The 23,099-nt window shown below is 43.2% G+C and overlaps 1 protein-coding gene across 1 annotated transcript in view; it reads left to right on the forward strand.

The window, feature by feature from the left end:
• The window catches only part of ROCK1 (Rho associated coiled-coil containing protein kinase 1), a 398,571-nt gene that overhangs the window by 333,895 nt on the left and 41,577 nt on the right, over positions 1–23,099 (forward strand). The window contains exons 27-29 of the mRNA XM_033933927.1: positions 751–916; positions 3,599–3,669; positions 14,862–14,950. Of these exons, the coding sequence (XP_033789818.1) occupies positions 751–916; positions 3,599–3,669; positions 14,862–14,950 (326 nt within the window). The remainder of the gene's footprint in view (positions 1–750; positions 917–3,598; positions 3,670–14,861; positions 14,951–23,099) is intronic.

The raw sequence follows: 23,099 nt of genomic DNA on the forward strand, positions 1-23,099 counted from the left end.
AGTTCTGATCCAGGGCATCAGAACATAGGCAGGGTTAACATGCAGGTGGTTCTGAACGCAGGCCGGGTCGGCACACCGACCTAGGCCCTGTGTGCGGATTGAGGCCTATGTGTGGATCCAAGCCTGGGTTTGGTTCTGAGGCCCTGTTTCTCATTTCCTCTCCCTCCTGCCACGTATACATTCTAAGCAAGGACAAGGGTTGCACCTTGAGCAGAAGGCTGAGACATTCCCCCCTCCCTTGCCACATATTAACCTGACATACATTTACCCTTTTTCTCTTATCTTGTTTAAGCATCCCTTATATGGGCAACAATCAGACTTTGCCTGAGCAAGGCTAATCAAGAGAGCTTAAGAAGCATGCATTATAACCTTTGGACTGTCACATGCCATAGTAAGATTTGAGACATATCAGATATGTACACATTGGGAATCACTTTAGTGTAACTGTTATTATATATTCATATGTCACGTGAGATAAAAACTTTATGATACACATGAAATAGATAAACAAAGTATTGTCTTGATCTAATCCTCACTGTAAATGCATTATGAAATTATAACCTTGTAGAGCATTAACGAAGTAATTATTGGAGATATGATTCTCAATAAAAAGAGGGAGAGACCATTCATTTGGAGCGTCTCCTCTCGACTCTAAGATTGCATGTGTGTGCTTCCTTTGTGGTATTCCTACAATCAAGTCAGTGCGTTATAATTGCAATAATTTTCTTTTCTTTTGCATGGTGTGCACAGCAATTAGCAGAAGAGAGCACATACAGAACAGAGCTTCAGATGCAATTGGATAGTAAAGAGAGTGATATAGAGCAACTCCGTGCTAAACTGTCTGATCTCCAGCTTAGAATGGACTCGGCCAGTGTTACTAGTCTCTCAACAGATGATGCTGATGGAATTATCCCAGGTAAGATTAGTCACTTGATTACCTCGAAAAAAAAGGACTTGTTAAAATAGACACCAAATATCTACCCTGAACAGGTTTAGGCAAATATGGCCAGTAAGCCACGTCCAGCTTATCAATATCTTATCTATTGGAATATAAGTGTCTTATTCTGCAATGAACAAATTAATATCAAGTCAAATTGATTAATAATAATAATAACTTTATTTTTGTATACCGCAATACCACAAACAGTTCAGAGCGGTTTACAATGTAAGAGACTGTACATATACAGCGAAGATACAATGTCAGGGAATGTACTATGCAGTGGAGAGCAAATTACAATGCAGGGGACTGTACATATTTAGCATAGGTATTAATACAGCGGAAAACAAAGCAGAATTACAGTGCAGGAGTCTGTACATCTATAGCATCGATATTTATACAGTGAAAATACGGTGCGAAAGACTTAAAAAGAGTAAGATACAGTGCAGGAGATTGGATAATGCAGTTGTAGCGGTTTACTATGCAAAGATAAATGCCTATATAGCGGGGATAAAGAGTGGCAAAATGACAAGTATTAATTACGGGAGGGTATCGAGAGGGGAGGGGTAAGAGAGAAGGATGGAAGGATTGGATTGAGGGGGGGGAAAGGAGAGATCGGGGAGGAGAGGTGGTAGGGTTTGGTTATTTGGAGGGGGGGTTCGAGAAATTTATCATAGAGGTAAGATTTGAGAGATTTCCTGAAGTATGAGTAGGATTAACCAGACCTCAAATACCCAAGGCACTACTTAATAATTTTTCATGCCCTTACTGGGGTGGTATTTCATCTTTGGTCTTGGTAAATGATTTGTGCTCAAATCTTTTTAATTTGATGACAATTAATAAATATAAAGTGCATTTAATGCTTAAGGTGCTAAAGAAAGGAAGGCACTTATCTTTTGTGCCTTCCTTTCTTTAGCACCTTAAGCACTAAATGCACTTTATATTTATTAATTGTCATCAAATTAAAAAAGTTGAGCACATATCATTTACCAAGACCAATGATGAAATACCACCCAAGTAAGGGCATGAAAAATTATTAAGTGGTGCCTTGGGTATTTGAGGTCTGGTTAATCAATTTGACTTGATATTAATTTGTTCTCTGATATATGTAATTATTGTTTGTTTGAACAAATTATTGTTTTCTTCTACAACACGTCTCATCCTGCAATGGCAATGTCACTTCTCCAGCTCAAGGAGAACCTGACATCCATCTGCTGGTGGAAATGATATCACTGTTGCAAGCTAGTTGAGGACAGAAATCTCATTTCTTATATGTACTGCTTTGAGGAGAAGCCCCATCCACTCGCTGCTCATTGGTAGACTATCTTGCCAAATAGGAGGGTTTAAATATTGATCTACTAAATTTACGGGCAAAATAATCAGCATTTTTTTAAAATACAAACCACTGCCAGTTAAATTAGACCCAGATATTCAATGCGGATCCCAATCCAAGTACCAGCACTGGAACTTATTCAAGCACCGCTGATTTTGAGCAGTTGTACTCAGATAGCTAACTAATTAACTCAAAATAGCAAAAAAAGGCCATTCTAAGTTAACCAGATAGTTATTTAGGTACTGCCCCTGAATATTGGTGGTACCTGAGTGACTCCTGACTCTTCCCAATATTGCTCTGCCACTACCAGTTAGTGCCATGACCATCAGAGAGGAAATTCAGCAATACTATCTAGTTATGTACCATTAAATATCCTGTTGGTACCCAGGCATTGCTAGTTAATTGGCTAGGAGCCTCTCCTACCTGGTTAACTAGCTCTGAATATACCCCCACAGTTTATAAATAGCTAAGAATAAAAGCCTCTTATTAGCTAAAAAGAGAAGCTTAAAATAAAATGTTGTAAGCAAAATAGTGCCTCTTTATAAATCCATTTCTATGGCATATTTAGTCTTTAGTGTGAGGAGTTGTAGGTATGTAGATTAGTGTTAACATTATACAAGGATTGACATTGTTGCATTGCCTTGAACTAGAAACTCATGTAAGCATTTTAGTTTCTGTTTTCCAGAAATATTGCTACAGTATTTATCAGAAAATCATTGGCTGAAAACTCAAAAGTTCCTGTCTCTTGTTCTTTATATCTAGTTGATTCTTCCTGCATTCCTTATTTATTTCTCTTCTACTGTGTTCTTGTCGTCTGTGAGTAAATGGGACATCAGTGTACCTTTCGCTGCTTGGGTTTTGTTTTATGAAACCATGCTTCCAGTTTGGTCCCCCTGGCTGTGTTTTCATGCTAATTTTCTTTTTTAGAGGTTCATATGGTTACTTTTTTATATATAATTTTCAATAATTTTATCCCAGTTGATTGCAGCACCCACTTAAATGGCAATACATTCTTGAATAAGTTCTGCTTGGCTGTTAACTCTTTTAAAGAGTGTGTTTTTTATCTGTCTTCATATGTCAGGTTTCCTAGAAATCATTTTGATATTATGCAGATGTCTATGCTCTTGTGTACATTTTTAATTTGTGATGAAGCATGAAATAGTAAGATTGTCAGTGCCTTTGTGCGTGGGTATGTGTGTCTTCCATTTTTGGTCAACTGTGCTTTTAAATTCTGCCTGTTGCAGCATGCTGCATCCATTGCATTTTCTACACTTGTTACTTCCATACTATGGCAATTAACTTTTACCTGTATGTTTTTTTTAAACCAGAATCCAGAATAGAGGGTTGGCTTTCAGTTCCAAACAAAGGAAATATAAAACGATATGGGTGGAAAAAGCAGGTACTAGTCTATTGTGCATGCCCCTTCAATGTTTTCTTAATATTTAACATTAAATTTATGCTGATACATCCTTCACAACAAAAGGCATTGTATCAAAATTTGATCATCAATAAGTCCTGTTTTCCCTTGGAAAAATCAGTGAAGGCTTTTGGCATAGGGCTCCTTTTACTAAAGGGCGCTAGTGGTTTTAGCACACGCTACAGTGCCGTGCGCGCTAGATGCTAACACCTCCATAGAGCTTGTGTTAGTATTTTTCATTTAGCGCAGGGTTTGCGCGCACTAAAAACGCTAGCATACGTTAGCAAAAGGAGCCCATAGTGTTAGATTCTACCTTATTTGAAAATCAATTTGCTGCCTTCTCAAAAAAGATATTTTTTAGGTATGATATGCCTTAGAAAAGTGTTCTTCAACTGCCGGTCCGCAGAAAATTCCTGCCGGTCTGCACAAGGCCGGCAAGATTGGATTGGAGCCATCAGCGTCTGGGCTGCAACAGTGATGGGCGGCATCGGGCCCCCACAACGCAATTCAAGATCGGCAGTGGCCCTCCACGGCACTCAAGATCATCAACGGGCCTCCCCCCCTCCCGTGACGGCACTCAAGTTTGGACGAGGCTCCTTCTCCTCCGGCTTCAACAGCACTTCAGATCGGCAACGCGGTGCTCAGTACAAAGCTTCCCCTCTGACTCAGCTTCCTGTTTCCGCCCAGACAGTTCGAGTCAGAGGGGAAGCTTTAGACTGAACACCGCGTTGCCGATCTGAAGTGCTGTTGATGCCAGGGGAGAAGGAGGCCCGTTCCGAACTTGAGTGCCGTCGTGGGAGGGGGGGGAGGCCCGTTGCTGATCATGAGTGTCATTGCCGGGGGGGGGGGCATTGCCGATCTTGTTGCCAAAATCGGAAAGAAAGGTGGATGGAGAGATTGATAGAAGGGGCAGATGATGGAAGTGGGGAGAAGGGGGAGAGAGAAGAGGGCAGATGATGGAAGTGGGGGGAAAGAGAGAGAAGAGGGCAAATGATGGAAGTTGGGAGAAGGGAGAGCAAATGCTGAATGGAAGTGGAGAAAGAGAACATATACTAGATGGAAGGAGGGATAAAGAAAAAGAACATGCTGGATGGGGGAAGAAGATTAGAGTTAGTGAGATAGTGGAGTGATGAAGGAAAGGGGTGACATGTTGTGGGTAGACACAGTGAAAAGAGGGAAACTGAGGACTGCATAGTAAGAAATAATTTAATTTAGACGGAGGCAGAAAATAAAGAAGGAAGACCAGAGAAGGAAAGGGACGAGAGAGAGGAGAGAGAGATGCCAGAGAACGGGGAAGGAGACAGAGATATCAGATTTGAGCGGAGGAAATGAGAAGAGAGAGATGCTAAAAACCACAGGGGGGAGGGAAAGAGAGATGAAAGGAGAAATATGCCAGACCATGAGGGAACAGAGGGAAGATGATGGATGCCAGACCAAAGGGGGGGTCTAGAGGAGAGATGGCAGGGGGAAACAGACAGTTTCTGGAAGGGGCAGACAGTGGATAGAATGGGCAAATGCTGGTTTGAAGAGACAGGCAGATGCTGGAAGGAAAAAAGTGAAAAGAAGATGAAAGTAGAAACCAGAGACAATAAAAGGTAGAAAAAAATCATTTTATTTCTATTTTGTCATTAGAATATATCAGATTTGAAATATATATCCTGCTAGAGATAATTGGGGAGTGCAAAGCCCAAGTGCTTCTTTAGCTTCCAGCTAACTTAGGGCTTTCTCGGACCAGGGTGGCACTCCCCTAACACTATTCCTGTCATGTGTAACTGCAGTATTCTGTTAGCACGATATTTCTGTGTAGCATTCTATAATAACTTGGCTTGTTCAGTTTTCTAGATAGTAGAGGGGGTATATGTGAAGGGGAGGGGAGACAGGGGTTTTGTTGGTCCTTACTTTGTATATTTGTATTTATAAAATGACAACTGTACAGAATATTGTTTCTTTGTATACTTTAATAAAATACGTTCAATATAAAATCATACCTGAGGCTTGTGCGGATGGGATCAGATGGTTTGCGGGAACCGAGCTCGCGGAGACAGGGCGGAAATGTTTTTTAAAATTTCAGTCTTAGTAGTTTGCCGGTCCACAAAATAATTCTTTTATTTCTGCCGGTCCACGGGTGTAAAAAGGTTGAAGAACACTGCCTTAGAAGATTAAAGAATTGTTTGATCAATTTAAAGTGGTTATACAGGCATTTAATTATTATTCAGTTGATTAATGTGATATGTTGTATGTAGGATGTGTGAATCAGTTGTTGAAGAGATGAATCTTGTAACTTCAAAGAATGCTCAGAATTCTCTTTCTGTTACATCCATTCCAGATTCCATACACTAGGTGTTCAATCCCAACCTGCAGTCCGGGTGTTGCAGAAATCCACATCTTTTCTGAACATATACTCCACCCCCTTGTGCTGGGAAATAGCAACAAACTTAGTTTCAATTTCTGCAAGTAGACCGAGCATTAAGTATTTTGCTGTTTCTCTGTTTCTGTTTCTTATTTTTTCGCTTAAAGATCGCTTAAACTTCATTTCTAGGTGACTTTAGTGTCTTGAGAACCCTCCCCGGTGGTCTGCTGTTGGAGAAAAGGACGCAGTCCTGCGGTTCTGGACTGCATCTTCACAAAGAAACTCTGGTGGATTTGTGAAGTCTGCCTGCTGTGTGCCACTTTCTGGAAGTACTCGGGGTCCCTTCCCTTGGAGTTTGCTGGCCAGTGATCCTGTCACAGGTTTCTAGCACAGGCTGAGTGTGGACAGAAACCACATGGTTTTCAAGGCACAGGCTGCCTTTCCCGCCCCTAACCATGTGGCAGAGGATCTGGGGGGTGGAGGGTGTAATCAGTCTCTTGCCAGCTGGCAGTCCAAAGATCTTCATTTCAATGCATTTGGAGCTGTTTCTGAGGCAGAAAGTCCTGTTTCTCCGCTCAGCTGCTTTAAAAATGCTGACAGGCAGAGACTGTGAGAATCTCCATTATTTTCTTTGGGAACTTCAGGGGTGGCTTTTAAACAATTTAAATTTCCCCAGACCCCAAATCACTATTTTTTATTTTCGGATTTTGTTTATTTTTGCCGTTTTTGGCACGTATTCGTGACAGTGGCCATCTTGGGTTTTAAAATCGATCTTTTTTTCTAACTTTAATTTCTGGCTCAAAAGGGCCTTGATTTTACTCAAAATCGATTGGGATGGACTCCCCAGCCCCTAATCTATTGGATGTGGACATTGTGCACCACATCAGCAATTTTGAACCGTGGTGGGAGCTTCAGACTTTGCCTCTGTGTCCTCTTGGGCTGGGGAGCCAGCCTGGATCCATGCTTTCCGAAGAAAATCTCACTCAGGGGCCATTCTGGAGTCTGGTAGAATACGCCTGCATTCTGAATCTGAGGACTCTTTTGACACGCTGTATGCACCTCAACAGTACCCTGCCATAGTTGTGGAATGGGCCTTATCACCAGATTTTATTCAGCTCCTCTGAACGGCATATCCTCAAACTCTGTTCATTTGACACAGCCAGCGGACGCGTTGTGGCTTTTACAATCTGTGGCATCTGTGGCAAAGCTTCCTTTCAGGAGCTCTTTTATTGGGCCGTAACAGATTTCGATTGCAGTAGTTGCCATGCAGATTTTATTTTTCTTCTGTCTCCTGCCACTGTATTTAATTTGGATCCAAATGATGCCTTTGCTATGGTCTCCTCGGCCTCCCTGAGCTTCTGGATTTGGAGGTGCTGACCCTTCTTCACATTTTCAGCAGGCTTCTGTTGCCTCTCTACGGCTGATGTTCTGAAAGAGCTCCATTTGGGTTTTCTACTGTCCAGGCTTCGGTCCTGGACCGTTCTGTGCCTTTTCCATTCCGTCCACAGCTCCTGGGTATGGTTTCAGAACAATGTGATCACTGGACAGCGTTTTCTGATCTGCTAAACCTATATCTACGCTTTATCACCTGAATCCTGCTTTTTGGCAGGTCTGAAGTAGATTCTGCAGTGGCACAGGTTGTCCAGCACGCAACCCTCCCTAGTGATGGAGGGTGAAGTTTCAGGACTCGGGATTGTAGGAGGCTGAATTGATGCAAAATATTCTTTTCTAGCCATTCTCAGGTAGCAAAGTGGTGGTGGCCACTTCCTTTATGGTGCATGCCTATCCTCCGCTGGTGCGGGTTGGTGTGGCTGCGGTGCTAGGTGACCTGTATGATCTCATTTGAGTCATTAGCACATGTTCTGCTGGTGCAAAGTCTGAGTGCCAAAATCTTTGGATCGTTCTTTGGATGAAGACGCTATCTTGAGCATCTGCTTTAGCGTTCGTCCTTTCAAGGGCTGGATTCTTGGTAGTATAGGTTGGGATGACCTACTCAGGTGTGATGAACGCAGCCCTACATTGCTCCCTGTAAACCAGTTCGCTGGACATTAAGAGGGGATCGTAGTTCTCTTTGTTCTCCTGCGCGTTGTGGGCAGTCACAAAGTTTTCTTAAAACTTAATGTGACATTGCACTTTTAATACTGTCCATACTGGGGCTCCATGGATGACATCATACACATGTGAGAATATGCTGGGATAATGCTCTTTTTTTTCAAATCATTTGCCACACAATATGTTCATCATATATTTTGCCAAAACCCTTCATCTCTGACTCTCCTGTTTTTCTCATTTCCACCTTTCACTGTAGGTCCAAGCCCATACCTGTCTTTTAACAGAAGAGCAAAAGTTAGTGCACAGTATATATAGATATATATTTTATATAAGATAACTACTAGACTGAGAGAACTTTGAGCCTTTTAATTCAAATCTGACATTATTGAGTTTGAGAACTACTGAGATTTCATGTTGTTGCTTAGTTGAGTTGTTTTGTTTGTTTTAATATTATGTGATTTAGTGTAAACCGCTTAGATTTAAACGGTCTATAAATTTTTCAAATAAATAAAAATAAATATAGGCATATGTTGAACTTATTTTATAAAGACAACATACAGTATGAACCTATGTGCCTTTATAATACTGCTAGTTTGAAAGCTTCCACACCATTGCATCTATTCTAAAGCAGACCGAAACATTTGCCCAGATCAGACATGGGCAACTCCGGTCCTCGAGGGCCAGAATCCAATCGGGTTTTCAGGATTTCCCCAATGAATATGCATTGAAAGCAGTGCATACAAATAGATCTCATGCATATTCATTGGGGAAATCCTGAAAACCCGATTGGATTCCAGCCCTTGAGGACCGGAGTTGCCCATGTCTGGCCTAGATGCTTACATGTTTTATAATGCATGTAGTTCTTGTACAATCCTACTGTATTCCTGAACTAGCGGGTTATTCTCCTGTAGTCACCAGACAACTTGTAGGAAGCCTCATTATAAAGTCTTGAGCCCCTCCCCTGTTACCTCAGGATTGCACCTCAGGAATCCAGTGTTTTTTTTCCTACATTCCAGATTGCCGGAGCTTGTCTTCTCATGTTTATTTTTCTTTAAACCCAGTTTTTTTGTGTGTGTGTACAATTTATACCTTTGTTCTGCAGAGATTCCCCATTGGAACAGCTCTTCCTGTAGGAGGTCACAGATTTTGGAGAAAGTCTGTTTCTATGGGGTTGGCTGCTTGTCAGTGTATTCTCTTGCTCAACTCAGGTTTGTCAGCTAGTGGATCGAGTGCAGGCTGCATGGCTCCTTGGAGGCGTTCCTGGGATCGGGGGCCGACTGCATTGTTCTTATAGTCTGTTATTGAGAAAGACATGGGGGAAACCACTGCTTGCCCTGGATCGGTAGCATGGAATATTGCTACTCCTTGGGCTTTGGCCAGGTACTAATGACCTGGATTGGTCACCGTGAGAATGGGCTACTGGGCTTGATGGACCATTGGTCTGACCCAGTAAGGCTATTCTTATGTGCATTCATTTGCTAGGCATGTGTGCGGTGTGTCCAAGGGGCGGAGGTCCCCAGCACTGGGTATCGGGTTAGTGGGACAGCCAGAAGAGCGGCAGTCCAGTTTGTGTGCTTCTTGAGGCAGAGGATCTCCCTGTAAGCAGTTTCAGCTTCTATTTCAGCAGTTCATAGCATCACATGGCACAGTGAATACTGGGCTGACAGCCTGAATTAGCAGTTTGGGGAGGGGGTCTCTTAAAAATGGGTTTTAGAAGGTTCCTGTACCTTTCCCAGGCTGTTTTGTGTTAAAAATAATACCTGCTTCAGCCATCTTGGATTTCCCCAATTAAATTTAAAAGTTATTTTTACCCTCTGCAAGCTTTGTTTTTGCAAGCAAACAGCTCATATGGACTCCCCAGGGCAGGATTCAGTGGATTCATGCCCTATTTATGGTGGATGGCTATCCGGTGAGTGGCCCTGTTCCACGTGCGCTGTTGTGCAGAAGGGGGCAAAATTTCATCAGCCCAAGTACCCTCAACTTCTGAAGGGAGGGGGGGGCAGCCATGCAAAAAAGTCAAAAGCTGGCCCCAAGGAATGTGCAGATGCTTCTTTGATGAAATGCAGCCATGATTCAGTGCCTAAAACTCACAAGTCCTTCAAGATTTCCAAGAATTGGCCACATGAGGCAGCTTCTTCCCCGGATAATGGGTTCCCCCCCAAAAAAAATTTATCAACATGTTGTATCAGGCTTATTTAGCAAAGAAACTGATGCCAGCCACCCCTCCACAAGCTTCCTCGCCATCTGTGGGGTCATGGGGATTTTGCCCTGCTCTCTCATGGTGATCTAGGCTAGTTCACTGGCAATTTCTGTCGTTGACCAAGATGCCCTGCCCATACCTTTGCTTACGCAGGTGGGCACCACCAAAGCGGGGGATGTTGTAGCCCTCATGGATCTCCAGGACCAGGATCCGGGTACAACTGCAACTGGATCAGGGTCTCAGGCTTCCGTGTCACCCTCGTCTTCTCACTCAGGGCCCCATAGTGCTTCTGGATCCAGACCACTTTGGTCTTACAGCCTAGCTATTGAGTGCGCGGCTTTAGTTCGCAGGGACTATTCCTCGGTCGTGATCACAACTCTTCTCTGTAGCAAGAAGAAATCCATGGTGGTGACCTATGGTTTGTCTAGAAAAATGAAGATCCGTCGATTCTGTTAGAACTTTAGATTTAGAATTCCTTCAGGATGTTTTGTCTAAGGGCCTGGCAGTGGCTTCTCTCAAATTCCAACTTGCTGGTCTCTCCTACCTTGGCTCTTAACCCCATAAGGGGCTTCATGGCCTCTCATTCGGATGTCCAATTTCTGCAGGGCGCTGTCCGTCTCAGAATTGCAGTCTGGTCCTTCAATCTTTGGCTCGCCCACCTTATGAACCTCTGGAACAGGCATCTGTAAAGGATCTCTCTGTCAAGACATTCTTGGTGGCTATTACTTCCACCTGCTGGGTTTCTGGGCTTCAGGCTCTTTCCTGCCGGGATTCCTTTCTGCGTGTCATGGATTCCGGCGTAGTACTATGCACTGTTCCCTTCTCTCTTCTGAAGGTAGTTTCTGCCTTCCACATTAATCAGAGGGGTCCAACTTCTTACCTTTTACTTCCTCCGGTTTGAGGGAACTGGACCAGGTGTTGTGGTCCCTGGATGTGCACAGGATCATATTGCTGTACCTGAAGGTTACGAATGAATTTCATCTCTCCAACCATCTGTTTGTTTTGGTGGGTCCTGTCTGAAAGGCCACTATTTCCATATGAATCCATTTAGCTATCTCTGCTTACATAGCAGCCAGTAGGAAGCCCCCCCCCCCAAAAAAAAAAAATTCAGTGTGGGTTCATTCTACTAGAAGCATTTCTTCCTTTTGGACTGAGTCCTTGGTGATTTCATTGGAGGAGGTTTGCAGAGCTGCTGCTTGGTCCTCCTTGCATACTTTTACCGGATCAATGTGGTGGCTAAGCAGGATGCTGCTTTTGTTTCCTTTGTTTTGGCAGCAGCCTCATCAGTCCCACACTGACTCTCTAAGACTGCTCTGTTATCTCCCAGTGGCCCAGGATTAGAGTGAGATTGTACAAGAACAAAAGATTAGGTTCTTACCTTTGCTAATTGTCTTTCTTGTAAATTCACACTCTATTCCTGGAGCCCATCTTCTGTGTTGCTGATTTGCCAACTGTTTACCTTTACAAGTACTGGTTAGCTGGATTTCTGGTTTTCTGACCAGCCTTTGTAAGAGTACCATCCACATGTGTTTAGCATTTGTCTTGGGAGTCCCTCATCCTGGTTCCTCCTTCTGTCAGTGCAGGCTGTGTCTCCTTATAGCACTGTTTCTTTTTGGTCGTTTAGTTTTATAATGTTTATTGACCTGTTTCAATTGTTTGATTGTTCTAAATTTCTTATTATGAGCAGAGTAGACTTATTTGTCGGGGAGTATCCCCACACCCCTCTCTTTTGCCTTTGTACTTTGCAGGTGTCTGTGGCTGTTTTATCACGCACTGGATTCCTGGGGGCAGTCCTGAGGTAAGAGGGGAGGGGCTGAAGACTGTATAATGAGGCTTCCTACAAGCTGTCTGGTGACTATAGGAGAATAACCCACTAGTCCAGGATAGAGTGTGGACTTAACAAGAAAGAAGATTAGCAAAGGTAAGAACCTAATCTTTCATTAGATTGCAACTCTGCCCCTGCTTTATCCAACCTTCACCCCTGAGAATATCTATGCATATACTAGTGCTGCCCAATTCAGGAAAAAAAATTCAATTCGATTCAGCCTATAGAATTGGTTTTTCGAATCGATTTTCCTGCCCAATTGGGTGTTTTTTCAAACATCATGGTGGGTTTATTTTATAGCCTTTTCACCCCCTTTGCCTTCTCCTAACCACACTGGTGCTGTGGTATAAACAAAATAAACAAAAAAGACTTTTCCTCTCTCTGTTAAATCCTAGCTCACGTTTGCGGTGTAACACCAGCTCTGGCAGGATACACATTTTAAATCTGTCATATTGTAATCACAAAATGGAAAATAAAATGATTTTTTCTACCTTTTGTTGTCTGGTCATTATTCAAATCTTGTTAGACCCAGGCTCTGGTTGTCTTCTGATAACTTGCTTGCCAGGGTCTCCTTCTTTCTTCTTTCTCCATGCTAACCGTACATCTACCATCTCTGTCCTCCCCTTCTGTTTCCCTTCCCCCCCCCCCCCCCCCCGGGAGGTCTGGCATCTTTCTTTTTTTTTTTTTCGTCTCCATCCACAGATCCACCTTTTCTTAAGTACCCTTTCATCCAGCATCTCTCCCTCCTTCCCCACCACCCCAGGGTCCACTATCTCTCCCTTTCTTTTCCCAACTACCCTCCTATCCAGTATCTATATCCCCCCTCCACACCATCCCTTGTGTCCAACTTCTCTCCCTTTCTGTTTCTTCCCTCCCTAAATCCCATTGTCCATCATCTCTCTCCCTCTCCTCTATTTTTAGACCCATTATATCTTCTCCCCCAAAGTCCAGCATTTGCACGTCTCTTTAAAGCCCCCTTCCCTCCCTCCATGTACTTCTACACCAGGGCACCCCTCTCCTGAAGGTCTGTCCCCCCCTGAAGGCCTGTCCTCCCATCCCTGAAGGCCTTTCCCCCCCTTAAAGGTCTTTGCCACCATCACTGGCCTGTCCCCGCTTTGAAGGTCTGTCCTCCCCTTAAAGGATTGTCCCCCCCTTAAAGGCCTATGCAACCATCCCTTGCCTGTCCCTGCTTTGAAGGCCTGTCCCCCTCTTGAAGGCCTGTCCCCCCTTAAAGACGCATCCCCCCTGAAAGCCTATGCCATTATCCCTGGTCTGTCCCCCCTTTGAAGATATGTCCCCCCCTTTGAAGGTCTGTCACCCCTCTTGAAGGATTGCCCCCCACCCTTGAAGGCTTGTCCCCCCCCCTTAAAGGCCTGCACCCCCCTAGGCCTGTCCCACTCCCCACTCCGAAGGACTGCGCACTCCTCCCCCCCCCGGGAAGGCCTCCGTGTTCCCCCTGGCCTCCCCGCACCGTTTACCTTATAGTTGCAGCCTGCACAGAAGATTGCGGTTATAGCGTCTTTTCAAACTGCTTTGAGCTGTTTCCTCTGCTGCGGTCCCACCCCTCCTCTGACGTCAGAGGCAGGATCGCGGCAGAGGAAACAGCTAAAAGCTGCAACTAGAAGGTAATCGGTGCGGGGAGGCCACGGGGGAAGCCGGACAGCAGGACTCCCCGACTGAACCTCCCTCCTCGCTCTCTAAAGTAGGTGTGGCAGCAGCCGGCCAGCAAGAGCAGCGCTGCCGCTCCTGCTTTAGGGGGCGAGGGGGAAGGATCCGAATCGGGAAGCCAATTTTTTTTATTATTATTTTAAATCGATTCGAATCGATTCACCCAAAGTGAATCGGTGAACCGATTCGAATCGTAAATTGGGCAGCACTAGCATATACCATGTAAAAGTACATGCTGTGCATTGGTAGCATATAATTTTATGAATGTATACCCCTGTGCTTTTCTGTGCATAAAATGCTGATCTATTTGCATTAAAAATGTATAACATTCCCCTCTTAGTATAAGAATCCTTGTAGTAGAGTTACCAGATTTCCTCTTAAAAAAAAGGACACCTGGCCCCCAGCCCCACCTTGCTCTTTCCTCATCACTGCCCTCACATGAACTGCATGTCTTCTTCTCTGAGCTCAGAGCCATGTTTGGATGTCCTCTGTCATGTGCGTGTGACATCACGTCGACATCCGCAAGTGCACAGAGGACATCCAGACACAGCCCCAAGCTCAGAGCCTTCCAAAACCTGGACAAACTTCTGGGTTTTGGAAATCCCTCTGGGCACCTAGACAGTCCTCTAAAAAGAGGACATGTCCTGGGTTTTCTGGATATCTGATACCCACCGATTGCACTACAAGGAATGGTTCACTTGCCTACAGCGCTGATAACCTGAGTTTGAAACCTGCACTGGGATTTCTGTCAGGTAGCTGGGGACCTCAGCCATCCATCCATTTATTTTTGGTTGGTAAATGAGTTCCCATCCTTAGCTGAGGGGTAAAGATGGTGGGGGAAGGCAATGACAAACAAAACCATTAATGGTCACATCAGTGATGCCACTCATAAATCATTTGTGACTTATTATTTACATAGTGGATTTAGTGTATGTGCACAGTGTATATATATGTGTGTGTGTGTGTGTAATCTCAAGGTATTATGATCCTTATTATAAGGTACTCTGGAAAGAAAGCAAGATAATTCTTACTGGTCGAGTTATTTTAATATTTGTACCATTTCTTTTTGTTCTCTCTAGTATGTTGTAGTGAGCAGCAAAAAGATTTTGTTTTACAATGATGAGCAGGATAAGGAACAATCAAATCCATCCATGGTATTGGACATTGAGTAAGTTAATTTACATCAACCACAGGGTATTAAAAAAACCCAAGATGAAGCTCCTTTATTAAAAGAATATTTTACATAGAACAGCTTGGTGTACACTTCTATTTTTTTTTAACTCCACTTTTACCATTCAAAGACCGAAAATGCTTATCTAAAGTAAGAATAGTTTGGGTGGGGGGGTTATTGGTCTGTAATAATCTTGTAATATTTTAAGTGATGTCTATAGTGTAAATGTTTTATTTATTGTTCTTCACTTATTGAAATTATTTTAAAATGAATAAAGATTATTAAAAAAAAAAGAATATTTTACAGAGAACTAGTGATTTAGTAATGCTGGTCAGAAGTTGCTGAAATAACTACTTGAGCTCTTCTTTTAATGGTTTTGATCAGTGAAATTCACCAGCTTAGAGCTGGCATTTTTCATTGGTTCTTGTAGAAAGTATTTTACTTAAGTATTTGTGAACTGAAAACATAGTCAAGGCTGGATCTAGGTTTTCTGCTACACCAGAGCAACAATATTTGGCCACCCCATCTATAATTTTTTGTTTGTTTGTTTGTTTTTTTTACCTTAAAATGGTAGAAATGAAATCAAAGAAAATTATAGTTGGTGAAATAAAATAATTTCCTGTTATATATTAATTTGATTAAAATCACAGTAAGCAACATCTTGGAATAAACTATTTGTATGAAAAAGGAAAGAAGAACCAAACTCCACAAAGTACATAATGGGAAAAAAGGGTAACCTAGTTCTTAAAACACCATGTCTTTAATCAAAACAATCATTTGTTACATGTAGACATTTTGGCCCAGATTCTGGAAAGTGCGACCTAAAGCTGTCTAATCAGCCAATTGGGTGCACAGTTTAAAAAAAAATGGTCCCCAGGTAGGCTGCCTATATTGAAGGCGCAACTGGGAGCCTAGGGAGGCCTGCAAGATTGCCTAAACTCGCCTAAGGCTAGGCAGTAGCCTTAGCAAACCTAGGCGGCCCTATGCGTCTCCCTAGTAGAGCGGGAGACGCTTACAATGTAAGAGCCTGGGCCAATCAGGCCTTGGGCTTATCGGGGATGGGCCGGAAAGGGGCAGGCCAGCCTCATTTCAACGAGGAGGGCCTGCTAGCCGGCCGGTTGCAAGACCCAACCGTCTGGCCAACGATTAAAGGTTAGTGGGGGGGAGGTTAGGGGGGGTCCGCAGGGGGGGTGTTAGCTTGGGGGGGGCATCCGGCAGGAGGGGTTGGGCACCCTCCTGCCAGCGATCCCTTGCCATGATAAGTATTGTGGCCACGTCTACTCTAACCCAATTCTGTAACCAGCTACTGTAACATGGACATCGGTTACAGAATTGGGGTTAGTCTAGGCCTGATTCTGTATAGGACGCGCTTCCCGAGCATCCTATACGGAATTCAGGCCTTGGTGTGTTTCAGCATTGCTGCTTTCGTCAGGAGTTTATGAATCTATGAAAAAATTGAATAACACCACAATAAGTACATAAAGAAATATATATGGGAAACAAGTACACCATAAAAGTGAAACAGTGCTCAAAATTTTAAAACAGTGTGAATGTACATATAATGAAAATCTTTAAGTGATGACTAAGGGGTCCTTTTACCAAGCTGATTCATGCAGAAATACCCACTCTCCACCCCTGATACAATCCTTTCAAGAAAAATGTTTTTAAAAATTTTTGCACGTGGTTTGCTTTTCACACATACATTTGAACCTTTCCATGGGATGACTCGTAGCATCCTGAAGTAAACTCTTTTAAGCTGTGCTAAGCACTTGTTAGTGCTTACCGTAGCATCCTGAAGTAAACTCTTTTAAGCTGTGCTAAGCACTTGTTAGTGCTTACCATAGCTTAGTAAATTGATCCCTTAGTGATATATACACTTTCTTTATGTTGTTCCAACATTATTTATACAGTATCCTGTATATTTGTTCTTAAAAATTGGTTTATGATTTTCATTTTTTGTGGTATGGCAATTTCTTAGTCTTTCTTTTAACACATGTTTATATATAAACTAAACTAAACCTTAAGCTTATATGACGCATCTTCTCTATAAGGATAATATAAACGTGTAATTTAGTGCTGCTTTTTTTTTAGGTATAAATAAATGTATTTTAATTTGTTTTCTATCCCGTCGTCCCCAAAGAGCTCAGGATGGGTTAGCATACATAATATACAGTTAACAGGTTACAATTTGCCATAGTTATAGTACAAATTTGTTATTTTTTATGGTGCAAGATTTTATAACATGACAAATACTAGGGATCTAATACCCATATTTGTAATATACAGTTTACAGGTTAAAATTGTCAGTTACAGTACAAAATTTAGCAATACAAGTTTTTATCCTAATGTGACACATACAGAGGATCTTGTATCAATATACAATTCTTTGAAATCTATCAGTTGTGGGGGTTAGGTGAACAGGTATGTTTTCCTTGCTTTCCTAAAGCTGAGGAGTCCTTCAAGGGATCTTATTTGTGGGGCAGTTAATTTCAGAGAGTCAGTATGAAGTTGGGAGTAGGAACATCATTTGCAGTTGAAGGGCACGACCAGAGGGCCTTTTCAGGCGTATTTCATCCTGGGAGCAGAGGGACTGTTCGGCACATACAGAGGAAGCTTGGCCATCACAAAGCCAGTCACCATGTTGTGTAAGGACTTAAATGCTAACATCAGGCCCTTAAAGACAATATGGGCTACATGGCGCTTAACATATTTTGTAAGTGTGTCTTCATAAAAGGACCCCTTAAAGATTTCATAATATTTACATTGATATTGTTTAATTTTGAGCATTTTTTTTGTGATGCACTTTTTTCCATATATAAGTCTTTATGTAGTTATTGTGATCTTATTCAAATTTTTTTCATAGATTCATGGACTCCTGATGCAGGCAGCAGTGCCAAAACACAACCCATGTCAAGTTCCCATATACTGAATAATTGCTTTAAATAAAGACATGATGTTTTAAGAACCAGGTTACCCTTCTGTTGGTCATCTCCACTTTTTTCTATTGTGAACTATTTGTATATATGCCAACAAATAGTCTAATCTAAATCTTGGGTTTATATACCTTTGGATTTATATACCATGTCATTTCCCCACAAGGAGCTCGACTTGGTTCACATTAAAAATCGATAATCGAAGGGAAAGTACTTAGATTAGAGAGAAAATAACTTATTAATGAAGACCCTCATCCAACATCCTAGAGAGAAGATAACTAATTTTCCTTGGAACAATTTTCTAAGAACTGTTGAAATAAGTGTTTTCATAAATTTATGGAAAATCTGGAAGGAGAGAAGAGTTCTAACCCAAGAGGGAATCCCATTCCAAATCATTGTAAAAGTATATGAGAAAGATAGAGTAATATTACCAGTAGATTTTGTTCCTTTTAAAGATGGAAAGGACAGTTTAAATTTCTGAAAGTTTCTTGAATCACAAAATCTCTAATTACACAAGTCAACACATCATTTTCATCAGAGTTGGGTGGGTTTTGTAGTATTTTTCATGCTGATTTCAAATCTGTGTTTAGTTTTTGACTTGGCACATCACATTTTTGTGATGAGGCTCATTACATATAATTATAAATGTTAATTGGGCGATATATCATGCGTTTATAGGCTAAAGGAGGGTTAACAACAGTTGTCTTTGTTTTTTTTATGCTACAGACATTATTTATAGTGATTAATATCAGTCTTTATCATGCCAAGACATTGTAGTAATCATCCAGATAGTTTTTGTTACGTCTGTGGTTCATTCACGACGAAAGCACAACATCGCCCAATTACCGTAGATCTGAAGAGGATATACAGATTGTACTTTGGCTGTCCACTGGGTGACCAGGATAAGTCTTGGGCTCCACATATCATCTGTACCAGTTGTTCCAACGGACTTCATAACTGGCTCAATCGATGAAAGGTAGTGATGGCATTTGCAATCCCAATGATATGGAGGAAACCGCGAAACTATATTAAAGATTGCTACTTTTGCCTTGTGAACACAAAGTAGATTCTCAGCTAAAACTTAGCACAAAATGATATATCCTACTTTGGATTTTGCTATTAGGCCTGTTCGTCATGATGACTCATTGCCTGTCCCAGTACCTCCACAAGATAGACTTGCTTCTGTGGAACAAGATGAGGAATGTGATGATGATGCAGCAGCTGGTCACAATCCAGAATTATCTGATCCTGATGATATGAATGATGAAAATTCAGACCAGAGACCTTTACACAAGCTGAGCTCAATGATCTTATTCGTGATCTAAATATTTCAAAAGAAAAAAACAAAACTTCTTGCTTCAACTCTTAAGCAAAAGCATTGCTTGCAAAAAATGCTAATATAACTTATTACAGAAAAGGGAATCATGATTTAACAACATTCTTCACTGTAAATGGCTCATTGTGCTTTTGTCATGACATCAATGGGCTCTTCAACAGTTTGTCACCAGTGCATTGTCCAGATGCATGGTGTCTCTTCATTGATTCTTCACAGAGAAGTTTGAAGGCAGTGTTACTCAGTGGCGTACCAAGGAGGGGGGGCCGGGGGGGGTGGTCCGCCCCGGGTGCATGCCTTGGGGGGGGGTGCACAGCTGGCCAGTTCATCCAGTGCCGGTACGCAGAAAATTCCTGCCGGTCCGCGCAGGGCCAGTAAGATCGGATTGGGACCATTGGCAGCATCTGGGCTGAATCGGCACCCTCCCGCGACGCAATTTAAGATTGGCAACGGGCCCCCCAGCACTTAAAATCGGCAACAGGCCTCTCCCCTCCTGCGATAGTACTCAAGTTCGGAAACAGGCCTCCTCCCCCCCCCCCCCCCGGCATCAACAGTACTTCAGATCAGCAACCGCGGTGCTCAGCCCAAAGCTTCCCTCTGACTCAGCTTCCTGTTTTCGCCCAGGCAATTCGAGTCAGAGGGAAGCTTTGGCCTGAGCACCGCGGTTGCCGATCTGAAGTACTGTTGATGTGGGGGGGGGGGGGGGAGAAGGAGGCCCGTTGCCGAACTTGAGTGTCATCGTGGGGGGGGGGGCCCTTGCTGATCTTGTTGCCAAAATCGGAAAGAAAGGTGAGAGAAAGGGAGAGAGATGGGCCTGTGGTAGATGGAGAGATTGAGAGAAGGGGGGCAGATGATGCAAGTGGGGGAAAGAGAGAGAAGGGGCAGATGATGGAAGTGGGGAGAAGGGGCACATGGTGGAAGTGGGGGGAAAGAGAGAGAACATAAGAATTGCCGCTGCTGGGTCAGCCCGGGGGTCCATCGTGCTTTCTTTGCCACCATCGCACATTGCGCTGACGGTTTCAGGGTCCTATCAGTACATCCAGGTCCTTTTCCTGTTCGGTCTTTCCCAGAGTTACACTTGACATACTATACTTATGATCTTTATTTTTTCTGCCTAAATGCATCACTTTGCATTTTTCCACATTAAAATTAATTTGCTATTTATCTGCCCACTTCTCCAATTGATTCAATCGCTCTGGAGTTCCTCGCTGTCCTTCTGCGATCTGATTGCCCGGCATAGCTTTGTGTCATCTGAAACTTGATGATTTCACTGGATGTTCCTTCTTCCAAGTCATTTATGAAAATATTAAATAAGATGAGTCTAAGTACCGAGCCCTGGGATACACCGCTAGTCACTTTTTCCCATTTATGCCCACTCTCTGTTTTCTGTTCTCTAGCCATTTGCCTATCCATCTTAGTATATCTCCCTCTATTCCATGGCCTTGTAATTTTCTGAGAAGTCTTACATGCGGAACCTTGTCGAACGCTTTCTGAAAGTCCAAGTATACAATATCCACCGGTTCTCCACTATCAATTTGTCTGTTCACTGTCTCAAAAAATTGAAGTAGATTTGTCAAACATGATTTCCCTTTCCTGAACCCATGTTGACCGGCTCTCATCAGGTTGTGTGTGTCTAGGTGCCACCCCTCTTCAATCAGCATCTGCCCCCTTTCTTTCCCTCCAATCCAATTCCATCCAGTATCCTTCCTCCTTATGTCTCTCTCCCCTTTCCCTGTACATCAATTCCATTAGCACCACCCTTCCATACCACCCTGCCCTCTTTCTCTCCCTGCACCACTCTTTCATTCCAGCAGTCCTGCTCCTTTTCCGCGATGACTGTAGCTGCCGGCTGCCGGTCTACCCCACTCCGACGTACTATCTCTGGAGCAGAGTCGGCAGCTGCATACTGGAAGGTCCCGCGATGACTCGTCTCCAGGCTTTGCTCCGGAAGAAGTAAGTTACGTCAGAGAGGGTTGAGCGTCAGAGCTGTTACCACCGTGGCTAAAATCCACACTACAGTTTTGTAAAAGGGTGAGGGGTTAGTTTGTGATGACACATTCCATACTAGGCGAAGGTGTTTTCTGTGTTCTGTGTGTTCAAAAGACATGGTTTTCTGTTAGGATTGACGGTGTAGGATTGATCTGTACTAGTCTGGCTTGTTTAGTTTTACAATGGGTGTATTGATGTACTGCTCACTGCAGTATGTAAGATGCTGCCTTTTCCTAGGTACTCATGTGTGATGTGTGGATTGTTACTAAAAATCATGTTTTTCGTACAGATGGGGGGGTAAAAAAATGATGGGCCCCGGGTGTCACATATGCTAGGTACGCCACTGGTGTTACTGCACAACGGAAATTCCAAAGCAAGTATACCAATTGACCATTCTGTTCATCTAAAGGAGTCTTATGAGAATATCAAGAATTTATTAGAAGCAATCAGTTATAAAACACACCAGTGGAACATCTGTGGTGATCTGAAAGTCATTGACATGCTAATGGGAATGCAAGGAGGATTCACTAAATACTTCTGTTTCCTGTGCTTGTGTGGGATAGCAGATCTACAGCTGAACATTATGTCAAGCATGTCTGACAGCTGAGGGATACCTATAACTCAGGGACAAAAGGTGTGAAATTTATGCCACTGGTGGATCCTCATAAAATATTTCTTCCGCCTCTTCATATCAAGCTGGGGTTGAGGAAGAACATGGTAAAGGCCTTGGGTAAAGCAAACTTGCCAGGTTTTCAGTATCTTATTAAGAAATTTCCAAAAATCAGCACTGCAAAACTGAAGGAAGGGATATTTATAGGCCCACAGATCAAGTCTGTTATGCAGGAGCACTTTGATGGCACATGAGTTGACTCTTCTCATGGTCTGGGCGAAGTCGCACCTTCCAGAAATATCAGCTTCCCACATAGCTGGAGTGGGGAATGTTCAGTTGATAGTACAGTCTTGGGGTCAGCCTCTCATGGACCTGATGGCCACAAGTGTCAACGCCAAGAGACCCCGCTTCTTCAGTTGTCGCAGAGACGAGGGCCTTGATGCTCTGGTTCAACCATGGCCAACGGAGGGGGTTTTATATGTGTTCCCTCCGTGGCCATTAGTGAGCAGAGTTCTTCTCCACATCATTTACTATCTGAGCCTCGTGATTCTGGTGGCTCGGGATTGGCCTCAATGTCCATGGTACGCATATCTGGTGAGGCATCTGGTGATGGATCCTCTTCCACTGCCTCGCTTCGACGACCTTCTAACACAGGGTCCCATTCCACTGTTTGATCTAGGTCCCTTTTGTCTTACAGCTTGGCTTTTGAAAGAGGTCGCCTAGGTAAGATGGGGTATTAAGATGAAGTGATCTCAACTCTCTTGGGGTCCCGGAGGCTTTCCACCTTTCAGATTTATGTGAGGATTTGGCGCCTATTTGAGGAGTGGTGGGATGTGCGTGGGATGTGCGTAGAATGGTCTCTTTCCGCGCTTTCCTGCCTACCATCTTGGAGTTTTTGCAGGATGGCCTATATAGGGGACTGGCCTGGTCTTCTCTCTGAGTTCAGCTTGCGGCCTTGTCGGCCTTTTGTGGGTAATTGAAAGGTCAGCGTTTGACTGCCATTCCTGATGTGATTCGCTTCTTGCGGGTGGCCAAATTTCTCAAGCCTCCCGTTCGACTCTCTGTTCCATCTTGGGATCTGAATCTGGTTCTGTCAGTTCTAGTGCACCCTCCTTTTGAACCGTTGGAAGACTGATCTTTGAAGGACCTTATTCTTAAAGCGGTCTTCTTGGTGGCCATTCTTTCAGCTAGACGTGTTTCTGAGCTGCAGACTTTCTCTTGTAGGGCTCCCTTCTTGGAATTTTTCTAGGGGGCGGGTTGTCTTGAGGCTTGTTCCTTCTT

Source organism: Geotrypetes seraphini, chromosome 2, assembly GCF_902459505.1.
Source record: "Geotrypetes seraphini chromosome 2, aGeoSer1.1, whole genome shotgun sequence".
In the NCBI taxonomy this organism is placed as follows: domain Eukaryota; kingdom Metazoa; phylum Chordata; class Amphibia; order Gymnophiona; family Dermophiidae; genus Geotrypetes; species Geotrypetes seraphini.